The 18,085-nt window shown below is 32.1% G+C and overlaps 1 protein-coding gene across 2 annotated transcripts in view; it reads left to right on the forward strand.

Moving 5' to 3' along the window:
• LOC145266611 (membrane metallo-endopeptidase-like 1) overlaps window positions 1-14,322 on the forward strand; it is a 143,988-nt gene extending 129,666 nt beyond the window's left edge. For both annotated transcript variants that reach the window (XM_080122512.1, XM_080122520.1), the window contains exons 19-22: window positions 291-356; window positions 1,779-1,877; window positions 7,388-7,464; window positions 12,584-14,322. In XM_080122512.1, coding sequence (XP_079978638.1) covers window positions 291-356; window positions 1,779-1,877; window positions 7,388-7,464; window positions 12,584-12,683 — 342 coding nt within the window. In that variant the 3' untranslated portion in view covers window positions 12,684-14,322. The remainder of the gene's footprint in view (window positions 1-290; window positions 357-1,778; window positions 1,878-7,387; window positions 7,465-12,583) is intronic.
• Window positions 14,323-18,085: the final 3,763 nt, after the last annotated feature.

The following is an 18,085-nucleotide window of genomic DNA, read 5'->3' on the forward strand; positions in this document are numbered from 1 at the left end:
TTAAATTCATTAAATTTGATTCAAACTTGTTTTTTCATTTTTGTGTAAAATTGTTTTGAAAAGTTTATTTTTTTTTGTATCAAAACGCTTGTTTTTGATAAAATTTTAATTTTAATTTTAATTTATTTTTTAATAAAAAATAAATTTGAACTGTGATTGTCGATGCTTTTTTTTTACTTTAAAGAAATTGATTTATCATTTTAATGTAAACTCTAAATAGTTCGTTTTAATTTTGATATTTTAAATTAATTCACTTATACACGAAATTTGGTTCTTCTTTTGTTTGGCAGGATTTTGGCGAGAGAGATATCATCGAAAGCAGTGCGGATATTGGAGGAGTGAAAATCTCTTGGCGGGTAAATCTTGATTTAATATTGTCTTTTCTCACACAAAAATAAAACGGTTATTCGTACGAACCGGCAGATTACTGCTTGATTTTCTTATTAGAATTGATTTTCACAGATGCCCTATAAAAACCGATGCTCGCATTTAGGACCAGATTGCCTACATCAATAGTGAAAGTGATGCTATGGACACTGGAAGAATTCACAAATGATATGCCGAGTCACCAAGCCATCGCACCGGGGATCCGTTTCTTCACTGCAACTTTGCCACTACGCAATTAAAAGGAGGTGCACAGCCATTAACGTATTTTAGCTTGATCACGTGAAACATATTTCGATGAGATTTAGTTAATTAGTAAAACTTATAAATCGAGAACCATTTTAGTTCATTTATTACGAACAAGCAGTTTCGTCATTTGTAAAAACAAAAGAAAATCTTTTGTAACTGAAATTTATTCCTTTGATGGCAATATCAATAAAGACAATGCCATAAAGACGAAACATTGATGGTAATGTTTTTTTTTTTTAAATTTAATTTCCACCCCAAACAAGGCAAGTGCAACTTTGAAGTTGGGGCTACTATCAGGGACATAATTGGCGGGGGCATTATGAAGGGAGATGAGTGAAAAGATGTTTGTTCACATTACACTTGAACTTCTGCATATCAGTACAGTTGAGAAAGCAGTATGCCGGAAGAGAGTTCCAAAGACCTGCAGTTCTGGGGAAGAAACTATTGGAGTAAAAGACTTCTTGCACCTAGGGATCTCTACTGTAAAGCGGTGAGACTTAGTGGCTTGTCGGATTTGTCGGGGGTAGTTACGTCGAGGAGGTACAAGTGTTTGTAGTTCATCAGATCATTCACCATTAAAGTATTTGTAGAACAGGCAGAGGGATGCAACATCTCGTCGATGGGACAGAGGCTGAAGCCTAGATGATAGTTCAGGACCTACCAGGTTGGCGACTCTCTTTTGAGCCCTGTCCAGGAGTGAGAGACAAGCAGCAGATGCATCAGCCCAAATGTGACAACAGTACTCCATACATGGGCGAATGATGGCCTCATAGAGGTAGGAGATACTTTTAAGCGTACATAATTTTGTTTGGACGGTTAATCGGAATCGGAATCGGGAATTGGAAAAACTGAATTTTTAAGGGTATCAAAATCAGTATCGGAAAAAATTTGTGCCTATTTTCCGATTCCAAAAACGATTCTTTTAATAGTTTTTTTTATTTGATTTTGTTTAGAAGAAAATCTTCCACTGCTGATTGCAATGGTGAAAAAATGAAAATCTCTTGAAGGTTAATCCTCCAGTAAAACTAAAATCTATAAATCATCTTCTTTAGAGATTAAAAAAAAAAATCGGAATCTGTAATTGAATCCTTATATTTATTTGTAATTTTTTTAATTCTCTTTTTTTTTTTTTACTTCTGCTTCAGGCCCTCAAGAAAATGGAGAGAGAATTTAACTTGGTTTCGTCGGTTTTACCAGGACTGAACTACACAAGTGACCAACTTTTCTACATCAATTATGCACGGGTAAGTAATCGAGAACATATTATTGTGAAAGATAATGATTTGAAGACACTTGCCTCCCCGCGAGGGCAGAGTTAGACACAACCATGTTTTTAAGGTCGGAAAAATCCAGGTTCCTAAAAGAGGTACTCTGGGTTGGCATAAAAATGTAAATTACCACAATCTATAAATATTTCTTCTCCCCTGACCAAGGACATAACAAATGAGATGTGGTATCAATACAGATACTACATTTTGATCTTATACTAAAAAGCTAAACATAATCTTGTGCGAAACTTGGTCGAAAGCACACGTGTATACGATGAATTAATAAGAAATTGATGATGTTTAAAACTACCGACCAGTGATCAAGAAAAAAAAGAAGAAAAAATCAAATCACACACACACACACACACACACACACACACACACACACACACACACACACACACACACACACACACACACATATATATATTAGGTTGACAAGAAAGTTCCTGCAGTTTGAAATTTTAAATTCCGATGAATATATCTCGCTTCAAACAAAAATTTATAGATCGAACTAAGCACCATCAGAATCAACACACTTTTGCCAACGCACTCAAGTGTACTTATGTCATTAACGTAAAAATCTTGCGTTCTGGTGGCGACGAAGTTGCTGAAGACGTTTTTGATATCGCTTAGGTTTTTGAAGCATTTTTCTCGCAGAAAACTGTCGAGATACTTAAAAAGTGATAGTCATTGGGCGATAAGTCTGGAGAGTATGGCGGATGAGGCAGAGTTTCGTAAACCAATTCGTTCAAAATCTACAAGGTCGGTTTAGCAACGTGCAGTCGGACATTGTTGCGCAGGAGAATTGGGCCTTTTCTGTTGACTATTGCTGGATGTTGTCGAAGTTTCTGATGCATTTCATCCATTTGCTGACAGTACTTAACAGCCGTAATGGTTTCGCCTGCATTAAAAAAAGTAATAATGGATGAGACCGGTCACAGACCACCAAACATTCAGTATTAAATTCATTTGGTGCGGCTTCGGCTTCGGGAAATACCGTGGAGCTTCGTCGGCGTCTAACCATTGAGCTGAACAACGCCAGTTGTCGTAACGAACCGACTTTTCATGGCAAGTTACAACCTGAAACAGTTTGTTCTTGTTGCATAAAATAAGGGAAGATGACACTTAATAACGGCGTTTCGTTTGGTTGTCGTTCAATTCATGAGTCACCCATTTATCAAGTTTTTTTGTCTTTCCAATCCTGAAGTGGTTGGAAATCATCGAATACGTTGCGTCTAATTCAGAACCAAGTTCTCGAACGGATTGTCTTCGACTAAGGCTCTTATTTGATCGTTGTCAATATCCGATGGCCGATCACTATCCTCATCATCTTCAAACTCCCGTCGCCGCAACGAAATTTCTGAAACCATCATGCGTTCAGTAATGATTTCTGAATCGAACGTATCGTTGATATCGCGAGATGTTTCAACAGCTTTTCAGCTTAGCTCGAATTGGAATAAAAAAGAGCAAATTTGCATTTTCCATCTTGTATTTATTGTTCTGGAAAGAAGACATAATTGTTTTAAAATGCTTGTAATCTAAACGATTAGGTAGAAAAAAAAACGCTATTTAAAATAATATATAAAGTAAAATTATTATAACGAAAACTTATTTTAAAATACATCATTTAAAATCAAAATAAAAGCATACGCAAGATCCTTCCTGTCCACCATAACATATGTATACATATACAGGGTCTCTTAAAAATATACAAAGAAAACCTGAATAACAAGAAATAGTACGTAAGTATGATAACCTGGATTTAAAAGCAGATATTACGACCACAAACGTATATTCATAAACAAAATAAAACAAATAACAAAAATCGCCGAATAAAAACAACATCAGTGAACCACTATTTTGATCCCATTGAAAGTAGACACTCACTGATAATCGAGTAAAAAATAGTGCGGTAAGCAAGCACATGTAGGAACCCGTGTAGACCATGTTTGAATGAAAAATTAGTCATCCTAAATTTTAAAACTCGAAAAAATTTATGAAATTGCAGAAAAGAAATAGCAAATATATACATACAAAAAAAAAAAATTCTTACCTTAGGATAATAGAACATAATAATTGTTATAGGAATTTACCCATTCACTTAGAATGGATTCTTTTTATCATTGTATAATCTACGAGATAATACTCTCGTGGGGAAATATCGTGACTTAATAGTCAGAAATAGTGACAACATTTCTTTGTAATCAATTTCTTGTAAAATATATTCTTTTCTCCCTAAAATTGTTGGGCACGCCTACCTTTATGGCATTTCCTAGGACCAAAACAACAACAACAACAACAACAACAACAACAACAACAACAACAACAACAACAACAACAACAACAACAACAACAACAACAACAACAACAACTTCTGCACTATATAGTAATGAATAAAAAACTGAGCATTAACACAAAAAAACAAACAAACAGCACCACCACCACCACCAACAACAACAACAACAATAATAATAATAATAGTGGTTTATGAACAAATAAATAACTAGTGTAAGCTAAAATGTAAGTAAGAAACATCATGATTATAACTAAGCTAATATCTAACATTATCCATAAAGATGAACTCATCACTACACAAAACGAACAAAAAGGTGGTCACTTAGAAGTCAAGTTAACCTCTTATAAACACGTGACCATTAACAAATAAATGGAGGTGTGATTATTAAAGAATCTGATTGGCTAACTAACAAACTCACCACCACGAGCATATATGAAAATAAGCAGTAATATCGCTTCCATGCAGTAACCTGACGATTACTCGTGAGGATGAAACACCGAATAATATGTGTAGTTTAATTGTTATATATGCTTCCAAAACTATGTATATATGTGAGTGTATGTATGTGAGTGTATGTATATGTGAGTGTATGTATATGTGAGTGTATGTATGTGAGTGTATGTATATGTGAGTGTATGTATATGTGAGTGTATGTATATGTGAGTGTATGTATGTGAGTGTATGTATATGTGAGTGTATGTATATGTGAGTGTATGTATATGTGAGTGTATGTATGTGAGTGTATGTATATGTGAGTGTATGTATATGTGAGTGTATGTATATGTGAGTGTATGTATGTGAGTGTATGTATATGTGAGTGTATGTATATGTGAGTGTATGTATGTGAGTGTATGTATATGTGAGTGTATGTATATGTGAGTGTATGTATGTGAGTGTATGTATATGTGAGTGTATGTATGTGAGTGTATGTATGTGAGTGTATGTATATGTGAGTGTATGCATATGTGAGTGTATGTATATGTGAGTGTATGTATATGTGAGTGTATGTATATGTGAGTGTATGTATATGTGAGTGTATGTATATGTGAGTGTATGTATGTGAGTGTATGTATATGTGAGTGTATGTATATGTGAGTGTATGTATGTGTGAGTGTATGTATATGTGAGTGTATGTATGTGAGTGTATGTATGTGAGTGTATGTATATGTGAGTGTATGTATATGTGAGTGTATGTATGTGAGTGTATGTATATGTGAGTTTATGTATATGTGAGTGTATGTATATGTGAGTGTATGTATGTGAGTGTATGTATATGTGAGTGTATGTATGTGAGTGTATGTATATGTGAGTGTATGTATATGTGAGTGTATGTATGTGAGTGTATGTATATGTGAGTGTATGTATATGTGAGTGTATGTATATGTGAGTGTATGTATATGTGAGTGTATGTATGTGAGTGTATGTATATGTGAGTGTATGTATATGTGAGTGTATGTATATGTGAGTGTATGTATGTGAGTGTATGTATATGTGAGTGTATGTATATGTGAGTGTATGTATATGTGAGTGTATGTATGTGAGTGTATGTATATGTGAGTGTATGTATATGTGAGTGTATGTATGTGAGTGTATGTATATGTGAGTGTATGTATATGTGAGTGTATGTATGTGTGAGTGTATGTATATGTGAGTGTATGTATGTGAGTGTATGTATGTGAGTGTATGTATATGTGAGTGTATGTATATGTGAGTGTATGTATGTGAGTGTATATATATGTGATTGTATGTATATGTGAGTGTATGTATATGTGAGTGTATGTATATGTGAGTGTATGTATGTGAGTGTATGTATGTGAGTGTATGTATATGTGAGTGTATGTATATGTGAGTGTATGTATATGTGAGTGTATGTATGTGAGTGTATGTATATGTGAGTGTATGTATATGTGAGTGTATGTATGTGAATGTATGTATATGTGAGTGTATGTATATGTGAGTGTATGTATATGTGAGTGTATGTATATGTGAGTGTATGTATGTGAGTGTATGTATATGTGAGTGTATGTATATGTGAGTGTATGTATATGTGAGTGTATGTATATGTGAGTGTATGTATGTGAGTGTATGTATATGTGAGTGTATGTATGTGAGTGTATGTATGTGAGTGTATGTATATGTGAGTGTATGTATGTGAGTGTATGTATGTGAGTGTATGTATATGTGAGTGTATGTATATGTGAGTGTATGTATATGTGAGTGTATGTATGTGAGTGTATGTATATGTGAGTGTATGTATATGTGAGTGTATGTATGTGAGTGTATGTATATGTGAGTGTATGTATGTGAGTGTATGTATGTGAGTGTATGTATATGTGAGTGTATGTATGTGAGTGTATGTATATGTGAGTGTATGTATATGTGAGTGTATGTCTATGTGAGTGTATGTATATGTGAGTGTATGTATATGTGAGTGTATGTATATGTGAGTGTTTCTCATTTGATGCTTTTTTGCTAATCTCCTTATGAGATAAATCTCGCAATCTTCATTAAAAGCTCCTCTTATGTCTCTTACATTATGAGTTAGTAATCAAAAAATTATTTCTTCTTGCTGCAGTTGACCACTCATCTACGCTATGTGATTTACATGGGTATGTCAATCTATTTTGGGGTCTTTAAGTAAAACTTTATTCTATTTACCAGGAGGGAGCGCCCAGCCTTGCCGGGTCGTAAAATACGCTTAAATATATTTTAATTCACACAGAGTTCGTATTTATTATTATAAAGCCAATTCTCTATTGGATATTATAGTTACCTAATATATAGTAGTGATTACAAACGTTTTAAAAATAACTTTGGTGCCATCAGCCAGAATCGAAACATAAACATTTAATGCTATAGCCGCGTCGCCTATCGATGTAGTTATCGAGAGATAGTTACGCGAGATATTGAAGAAATGAATAGAAAGAAAAACACATTGACGTATGGTAGATTTGAGAAATTGAACATTTTTTCTAGGGATAATTTGACAATTTTGAAATGGTGATTCGGATTCGAACATTTAAATGAATAAAAATTGCAAGCAGAAGAATACTTAATTCGGATCTTCTTTACCAAATTTTCAAGTTTATATGTCAATTAAAAATATAAATACTTCCATTCATCCAGTTGTGAGCAGTAATCTTTTTCTCTGTTTCATTTTAATCTCTGAAAATGATTTTCTTTCCAGGCTTGGTGTGATGAGATTACCATGAGTCATGCATTGGACAATGCTGGCAACTTACCAAATTTACCCGCCAAAAATCGGTATGTCTTTCTGGTGTTATTTTTCAAACCTTTTACATTAGTCTTAAAAGTTATTTCTCAAACTCATTATTATTGTGTTTATAGGAGATGTTTATAGTTATTCGTATAAAGTGAGAACAAAATATTATCGATAATTTATATCCTACTACTACTACTACTACTACTACTACTACTACTACTAACTATTATTTTATTATTATTGTCTCACTAGGAGTTCTCACATGTCATTATCAGCAAGTGCTGACTAACTATGATAAATGGTGTTTTCTTGAACCCTAGTCTTATATCTTCTCAGATTTCCAGCACTCCTTATCTCTTTTGCATTATCACAACGGCTGCCTACCATTGATTTCTTACTGGTAATGACCGTTGATCTTCTGGAAATAAGGTGACAAATAGTTTCGCGAAGGTTTCAGTATTCTCTGCGATCTTGTCACTGAAGGCTGTTCCCCCCGTCCCGACCTTTTCATCTGCCTTGATCATTCACGATCATTTTACATGATTGACAATTGTTAACATTACGTTGATTTCTTCATGTTCTATATAACATCATGTTCATTAGCTACATCCATGTTTAGCTTAGCTTAATCGTCATTGTTCTAATTTGTTGCAACTGGAATTAATTTGTATGCTTTTATTTGCATGCCCAGGACGATTTTACGCATTTCATTTTCATAAGGACGAAAAACAATATTTATTGGCACACACAACGCCGAGTCAAACACAAAACCGAGTACAATCAACATCAAGTACACTCAATATCGTCTTACCATCAACGCTTACATTGTTAACTCGGAGTATGAGAAATTCCCATATGCACAAAACAAAATCACTGAAAAAAAAGCAAAATTACCCTAACTAAGAGTAAGGATAATGAGTAAACGTTGGATAAATGGTGGTTAAAATAACAACGAACTTACCAGGATTTGAACCGGAAATCTTCTGATCCGTAGTCAGATGCGTTAGCCATTGCACCACAAGTCCTGTCCGTATGCCGGAAGATGTTACCGCGACAGTGCTAAATTCCGTTGACATGGGCAGGTAAATTTTTCGACAAAAACGAAACGGCCTAAAATCCCTTATTTTGGGCTTTTTGTGTGACTTGCCGTTGTTCGTTACGATTCATATATAGATAAGGACAATCTAGGGACTCACACCTTTCAAGGAAAAAAAGAATTTTTCATTTCGGTGCATCCGTTCGAAAATTTTATTATATATATATATATATATATATATATATATATATATATATATATATACATATACACACACATAATTATATATATATATATATATATATATATATATATATATACACATAAATAAATAAATAAACATTTAGAATTTTATTAATAGTATAGAATAGATTTATTCATACCAACCCAAAGTAAATGTTTCATATATCTTATTCGTATCAGACCGAAGACACTGCTATTTCTACCTTACGCGTGAAAGACTAATTCTAGTTTTCGATGCCTCCGTTCAGTCGCGAAAGACAAATGATACTCCCTGTAAGGACAGCTGCGTATGTAATTGTGAGGCAAGGTTGCGCAACAGGACGACTGGAAAGAATGCCGAGATAAGCGGAGAGCACATATAGCGCCTGGAAATTCCAAATGGTCACCCATTTAGTACTTAAGGAGTTCAACGTTGCTTAACTTCGGTGATCCAGCGGGAACCGGTGTGTCAAAGTGATTATGCCGTTTAAATTAATTTGGTACACTTGCATAATTTGCCTTGGATTCTCGGGAATTCCCGTCAAGCATAGATCGGGCGGGACCGGCAATCATCAATTTCAGTCGACTTTTATTTTTTATTTAATCACCGACAAGGGAGGTCTCTTTTAGTCACCATACCAAATCGCAACGCCAAAACCTTCCTTCCAATAATAAACAAATATATTCTGCCGGGGAGTTGTATATCCGACTGTTGGAAGGCCCGTAACAAAGTAGGAGGAGAAGGATTCCATCAACCACCTGATAGTGAATCACAAGTATGCATTTTATAGACCCCGCGACGAAGGCAACAATGAACCACGTCGAGAGGATGTGGATAGGAAGCAAAACAACGAAACAAGCAAGAATGCGGGACCAACCGGGAGCTTCTGGGTACATATTTACTTGAATTTATGTGGAGACAAAAATTCGGAAACGATCCTTTTGTCTCCATCATAAATCACATTTCCGAAAGCTATCAGGTTCTTGGGGAGCTTCCTTCCTTTTCCTCTACCCTCATCTCTTTCCCTCTTTTCCGTTGATGAACGTTCAACAGTCGACCGAAGTAAAAGATTATCAAGGAAATATCCTAATCTTGAGAAAGTTCTTCCACTGGCAATGAACAGCCATAAAAAATAATAAAATAAAGTAAAAATATTAAGTTCTTTTGAAAAAAAAAAACAACTAAATTTTCCCTGTACTTTCATCTAACAATTTACGTTTTTCGTAAGCATGTTTTTACGTATTTTTCTTTAAAAACATATATATATAAAATTTCTGTAACCCCCCAAGCTTGACTGAACAAAAAGTCTTGAAAGAAAAAGTACATACACCTAACAATTTACGGTTAAAAAAATAAAACTTTCATCGTTTCTTGATGAAAGAAGGAAAAACAAACTTTTTGTTGATAAATATTTTGCAATAAATAAATAAATAAATAAGAAAAAAATAAAATAAATAAAAAGATTTTCAGTCCTTTAAATGGTAGGTTTTTATTATTTTTGGTTATTTGCATTTTTTCAGGTTTGTTTTAAATTAGTCTGCGTCTGTTACAGCGCTCGGCTGCAACCGATGATTGCCGGTCTCACCCAATCCATGCTTGACGAGAATTCCCGAGAATCCCGATCAAATTATGCAAGATTACCATTAATTCTAGTTTAAACTAAGGGAAACAAAAAAGACAATGTTATTTTCATCTTTTAAAATTATTTGTAACAAACCAAAGACTGATTTTTAAACGAATTCGCGGCAGACTAAATGTACGCATAACAGATTCAAGAATATGATATTTTAAATTAAATGGACACGCAATAGACAAAACTTATTTGCAACAGACAAAAGACATTGTTGTTTTAAATTTATTTGTAACATACAAAAGACGTTGCTATTTTAAGATAATTTGTAATAGACAAAATAAATTGCTATTTTAAACTTATTTGTAACAGACAAAAGATATTATATTTGAAGTTTATTTGTAACAGACACAATACAGTGCCATTTTTAACATATTTGTAACTAACAAAAATGTTATTTTTAATTTATTTGTAACAAACAAAAGACATTTCTATGAAAAACTTATTTATAACAAACAATAGACGTTGCTATTTGAAACTTATTTGTAACAGACAAAAGACGTTGCTATTATAAATGTATTTGCAAGATAAAGAGACATTGCAATTTAAAGCTTATTTGTAACAGAACAAAAATAAAAAAACGTTGCAACTTAAAATCTATTTAAAATAGACAAAATACATTGCTATTTTAAAAGTTTTTGCAACGGAAAAACGTTTCTATTTTAAGTTTATTTGTGACCGATAAAATACATATTTATTTTAAATTTATTTGTAACAAACGAAAGACTTTGTCATTTTAAATGTATTTGTAACATAGAAGTTATTGCCATTTAAAATTTATTTGTAACAGACAAAATATATTATTTTTAATATATTTGAAACCGACATCTAAAACTTTTTTGTTACAGACAAAAGACATTGTTATTTTAAACTTATTTGTAGCGAACAAATGACATTTATAGAACTTTTTAACAGACATTTACTTATTTGAATCAGTCTAATGACAATGTTATTTATTAGACATTTTTATTCTAAACTTATTTGTAACAAACGATACATTGCGATTTTGAACATATTTATAACAGACAAATGACATTTTCATTTTAAACTTATTTGTAACAGACAAAAGACATTTTTATTTTAAACTTATTTATAAAAAACAAAACATTTTATTTTAAACTTATTTGTAACACCTAAAAGACATTTTCATTAAAAACTTATTCATAACAAACAAAAGACATTTTCTTTTTAAATTTATTTGTAGCAGACAAAAACATTGTTATTTTAAATTTATTTGGAACAAATAAAATACATTTCTACTTTGAACATATTTTTGACATACAAAAGACATTGTTATTCTAAATTTATTTGTAACATACAAAAGACATTGTTATTTTGGATCTATTTATAACATACAAAAGACATTGTTATTTTGGATCTATTTATAACATACAAAATACATTGTTATTTTGGATCTATTTATAACATACAAAAGACATTGTTATTTTGGATCTATTTATAACCTACAAAAGACATTGTTATTTTGGATCTATTTATAACATACAAAAGACATTGTTATTTTGGATCTATTTATAACCTACAAAAGACATTGTTATTTTGGATCTATTTATAACATACAAAAGACATTGTTATTTTGGATCTATTTATAACATACAAAAGACATTGTTATTTTGGATCTATTTATAACCTACAAAAGACATTGTTATTTTGGATCTATTTATAACATACAAAAGACATTGTTATTTTGGATCTATTTATAACATACAAAAGACATTGTTATTTTGGATCTATTTATAACCTACAAAAGACATTGTTATTTTGGATCTATTTATAACAGACCGAAGTTATTACTATTTTAAACATATTTGTAGCAGACAAAATACAACCCTAGTTTAAAATTATTCATAGCAAACCAAAAGACAATGATATTTCATACTTCATGCGACAGATGAAAGGCAATGCTATTTAAAACATTATTCATTACATAATCAGATTATATGCAAATTTGACGTTGATGGAATAGGCCAGAAACCATGCTATTTTAGACGTATACGTTACACACTAAAGACAATGCTATCTTAAAATTATGTGTGACACACTAAAAAATAATACTAGTTTGAACTAAATTGAACAGACAAAACACAATGTTATTTCTTACTAATTCGCGATTCACTAACTGATAGAATCATCGATAAAATCCTCCAATTAAATATTTACATTTTGATTTTCTCTAAAAATGAAACTAAATATTTTTTGTGTTTTTGTTTTCCACGGAAGATTTTGAATTGAAAATTTTCTTTCCTTTTCCAGGGTAATCATAACGTTACAAAACCTGCCAAGTTTTTCTGAAGTATTCAACTGCAAAGTTGGGGACTACATGAACCCAAAGGATAAAACTCAAATTTGGTGAACAATCAATTACTTGATAAAAAATGAAAAAAAAAAATCAAAACATTTTTGCAATATGAAAATGAAAAGAGCTTATATGTTTTATAAGAACTTCATTCTTTTGAACTTTTGTAAGAAAAAAGATGAACGATGAATGATTAACTTTTGCTTCAGTTTTAGCAAAGAATATCAAAATAAAAACAAAGAAAACAGTGTTTGATTGAGAACACGTTTTTTTAAATAAATATTTAAATAAAAATAGATTTTTACGAATGAATCAAAATATAATTTGTTTGATTTCGGCGTTTGTTAAAATTTATTCGATGGCTGAATTTCTTTTTGTCCTAGTCTTGTCAGCCATTAATATAATAAATGGGATTTTAATTAAAATTTATAAAATAAAAGGATGTGTTATTTTTCCTAATATATAAAATTTGTTTAACGTTTTTTTTGAAAAGGATACCTTTTGAATATATCATATTATTTTTAAATCAAGAAAAATCATCCATTAAAATGGGCGAGTTTTACAACGTCGAATGGTTCATTAAATGAAAGTTACTCTCAGTCTAAACCTAGATCATTTCTTTTCAAAATAGTTTTACCTCATACTTTCTCGGCCTAAAATATGTAGGCATAGTTCTAATAATACCCAAAAAAAATTCTTTCCAAATAATCATAATATCTTTGTTTAACTTGGAAAAATGAAAATGAAAACGGTAAATTGAAAGGTTCTTTTGCAACACAATATCAAAAAGATTCTCTTTTTGAATTGGACAATTAATTTTCACTCATTAAAAACGTTTCGTCGGCTTCGTTGTCGTCGTTGTCGCGCACTCATGTCCGAATAAACAAAAAATCAATGCATTTTTTGCTTTTGTTTCGTGTATTTTTGCATAACTTTTGTTTGTCGTTCATTAATTAATGATTTTATGCTCATCGCCACTAAACATTGGATTCCGACAAATCAAAAGAAAAAACAAACAAATATTAACCGTCAAATTCTCCACGTGATTGGATATTTTAATTTTAAATTTCCGATATGACTAACACATCAGTTTTCATCTTCACAATCCTTTAAAACCAAAACATTTCCTAATTATGGAATTCAAAATGAAACCCAAACTTTTGGCGTTGATGATGATTCGAAATATGGAATAAAGAAATCACATTTAAATTTGTTATCAATCAATTAGTTTTATTGCTTAAACACGATTGAATTTATCGATTTCAATCTTAGGTGTGAACATTTTCAGTGAACATTTTTGAAATAAAAACAACTTTTGGAACCGCTTGAGTTACCTTGGCTTGGCTCTTAAAGCTAAAGTGAGTTAACTTGGCTCTATCGCGACTATTCGAAGGGATGTTTCGAGGCTACTCTCAGCCTGATAAGCCTACAGAGCATCCGATCAAACTTTTTTTTATCTTTTATATTTCTACAAAAGCTTTAAAATTTAACAATTAAAACATATTATTTAGAATAAGATGGCAACAAAGTGACTTTTTAACGTGTATAAAACTGAATTTTTATGTCAAATATGTATTTTAACCATTCCTTTTTATAATTTGTTTGCCTTAAATTATTGACCATTATGCTTTAACAACTTGTTTCTTTTTTTGATTTCAAAATTGTTAAATTCTGTTATGAAATAAATAAATTCATATTTTAATTTTGTTTTTTTAGTTGAATTATTGTCTTTTATTACGTGCCCTTTGTATTCAGTGTTGCTGAGTCTTTGCTTATTGCCCAATTATACACGATTAATGTTTTATTTTTTGAGCTTAATAAAAAAAAAACTTCGGTATAGCAAGTATACACCATTCTGTATAACAACAAATAATAAACGACATTAAATATGAAAGCAAAAACATCACAGAGGACATAAAATACATGTTAGGTAAATTAAATTTATAGAGGACGTAAAATACATGTTAGGTAAATTAAATATGGAAACAAAAACATTACAGAGGACGTAAAATACATGTTAGGTAAATTAAATTTACAGAGGACGTAAAATACATGTAAGATAAATTAAATATGGAAACAAAAACATTACAGAGGACGTAAAATACATGTTAGGTAAATTAAATTTACAGAGGACGTAAAATACATGTTAGATAAATTAAATATGAAAACAAAAACATTGAAGAGGACGTAAAATACATGTTAGGTAAATTAAATAAGGAAACAAAAACATTACAGAGGACGTAAAATACATGTTAGATAAATTAAATTTACAAAGGACGTAAAATACATGTTAGGTAAATTAAATATGAAAACAAAAACATCACAGAGGACGTAAAATACATGTTAGGTAAATTAAATATGAAAACAAAAACATTACAGAGGACGTAAAATACATGTTAGGTAAATTTTTATAAATAACCAATGAATTAATAAGAATCATGTTTTGATTAGCACTAATAACAGCAATAAACGACTTCAGACGGAAACATGTTTAGTCGTTAAATTAAATAATAATCGATGGAGTACTTATTAAGAATCTAAATGTATAAGTCAATAACACGACGCAAATGTTGTTCTGAAATGTTTACATGAGACGTTATATCCAAGAAGTTAATGGTTTGCACAAAGACCTGTGACGTAACGGATAAAGTACTTTATTAAATTAAGTTGTAAGTGAACATTTTCATGACCTTGAAAGTTCAAACCTGAGTACGGGCGATACTAAGAATACAATTACGAATTTCTTAGGAAGTTGACTCAGTCATGGCCCACGAAAAGAGGGCATGTTACTCCTGTGAATTAAATAAAAAGTTCCGTTCGAAATTGCGTGCAGATTCATGAGCTCGAGAAAACACACCTTGTAATGAAAACAGGACAAGAGATTCTGCCTGGTAATCTTTTATTACATTAAGAATCTTACTACTCGTCTACTTGACAAGCGGAAATGTATCAGTTTTATAGTTTGGATTATCAAAGAGGAGATAATCTATATTCACAACATTCTCCCCCACCAATTTTTCTATCAGTATAGGGAAGAAAGTCCCTTAAATGTCCAGGTTCCCTACGAACTCGCAGTGGCCGCCTCGGCAGTTCATGATTCGGGGTCAGAGTGCTCAAACAAGAACGCTCTTTCGTGCGAGCCTGTCTGGTGGCTCTAAAATACCTCGCTTCGAAATGTTTCCTTCTCAGAGGAGCAGACCGTTCCGCGTCAGAATCAGTCTCCGGATGAACACGTTTTTTCGTTTCTAGTCTTTCATCTGTCAGGGATTCAGGTGTCGACCCATCCGCAGTGTCTGACGGAGCACAAATGGAGACAGTATAATTAGACGACGTGTCAGGAGCAATTTCAGTGCCATGATCTTCCGGAGGGGCTTCAGTGTCAGGGGAAGTTGATCTTTCCTCAGGGCTTGTCCACGGTTCTGATACATCTTCGGCAGGTGCTAGGTCTATGAGAGACACAAACTCTCTACTATCTGCATGTCGTATTAGAGCGTACTGTCGGGTTATATAGGCAGAAACTCCAAAGACAGTGAGTAGTGAACAGAGGCATTGTATAATAGCAGTAGCCGATATGTCTGAGCAAGGGAAGGTAAAAGGAAACCATGAATATTCGTCGACAACAGTTAATATCGGTTCTTCGTTTTGCTTTGCAGCATCCTTAAAAATCAAGACTGAGTCTTTCAAACGGTTGCGTTGCTTTTATTAAAACACCAGCACATGTTCGACAGGAATTTATAATTCTTTTTACCGCCTCCACTGAGAAAGGCAAGTTTCTACACCTAACAGCATGAATCATTCGACTAATGCCCGAATGACAGAGATTGTTATGTAGCGTTCGAAGTTCGTCCCCGCTTGATGCCATACATCATACTAGGCACCACCAAAACTGGGGGGGGGGGCAGGTCAGTACTTTTTGACGGACCGTCTTTTTAAAAATCTACCAAAAATCAGGTAATTATCCGATCAATACGAAATTTTCAGCGATTATTAGAAGAATGAACTTTATAACAGTGCACTTATTTTTCATAGACGATATTTATATATATATATTTGCTTACAAAACCCCCCTTGTTTTGAAGTGGGAACAAATATGCTTAAAATAATCATCTGAAACTGAACAAAACATATTGTGTTGTTGTAAGGGACAGAATTATAGATTAAAAAAAAAAAATTGTTTGCATACCTTATTTTGACGTCTGAATATCAGAACTTCGATTGTGTTTAATTATCCCGCTTTTGAGTTTTGAAGTGTGAAATTCGGTGAATATGTTAAGTAAAATAATTAATTTAAGTTAAGCAAAACAAAAAAATTTTTTTTTTAAATATTTATACGAAAAAAGCCATTTTAAAATTTTTGATAAATAAGTTAACAATTTTTTTTTAGCGAGCCGAATAATGCATGACCATTATTAAACAGGGCATGCTTTGAATAATCGATACAAAAAAAAAATTCGATAAATATTGTGCCCTTTGTGTTAACAATAGCATCATTTTTTTCGATCTCGTTTGAAAACGTTTGCCGCCTTTCGACTACGGTGGACCAAACGCGCTGAAATAATTTTTTTTTATTCTGCTTTAAATTGCCCCCCCCCATTTTGGGGAGCCTGGCCCCCACACACATACACATTAAAAACCAAACTCATACAAATGGTCACCCATCTGGTACTGGCCAGCCTCAGCTTAATAATACATTGAAATTTTCGTCACTGAAAAATAAGTTTTTTTGGCCTGTTTGGTCTTTCATAGTTTTCTTCTAATCAAACGAAAACGTAAACAGAGTCGATCTGAACTCTACGTCGACGCGAAATATCTGGTTATCTATATGAATAAGTGGAATTATTTGAAATTCAGGTACTTATATTATAATATTTTTGCATACTCTCTTAGAAAATCATCCTAAATCTTAGTTAGACAATAAATAAATAAATTAATTATTTCAAAACCCCCTTTTTTTTTTAAATATTTAAGTACGTTTTTTGTGCAAGACAAAAAATGTCAATTGTTAACTTTTTGGGAAAATTTAACATTTAAAATTGAATTAAAAATAGTAGAAAAAGTTTTACACTATTCTGTTTTCTATATGATAAAATTCAGGGTTTTATCTTTCTGGAAAAAAAAAGTTACTCAGAAATAATGGATTTTAATAAATGTAATTTAGTTTTAAAAAACAACAACAACTTGATTTTGCGGCCATTTTTGGCGGTGCCTACATCCTACTCTTGAGTGTATCAGCTGTTAAGTTCTCCTTGCCGGATCGATAGCTGACGTCAAAAGACAAACAAGATAGTTCAAGTCTCTACCTTGTTATTTTCTCATTCTTTATTTTGCTTGTAGTCTTAGAGTTGAACATAAAAGAAACCGATTTTTGGTCAGTAATAAGTTTAAAATGGCGCCCGATCAGGTAATGCTGTCATTTTCTTAATGCCTCGACTATGGTGTAGGCTTCCTTTTCAATTGCA

This window comes from Euprymna scolopes, chromosome 4 (assembly GCF_053919585.1).
Source record: "Euprymna scolopes isolate OS-2025 chromosome 4, ASM5391958v1, whole genome shotgun sequence".
Classification (NCBI taxonomy): domain Eukaryota; kingdom Metazoa; phylum Mollusca; class Cephalopoda; order Sepiida; family Sepiolidae; genus Euprymna; species Euprymna scolopes.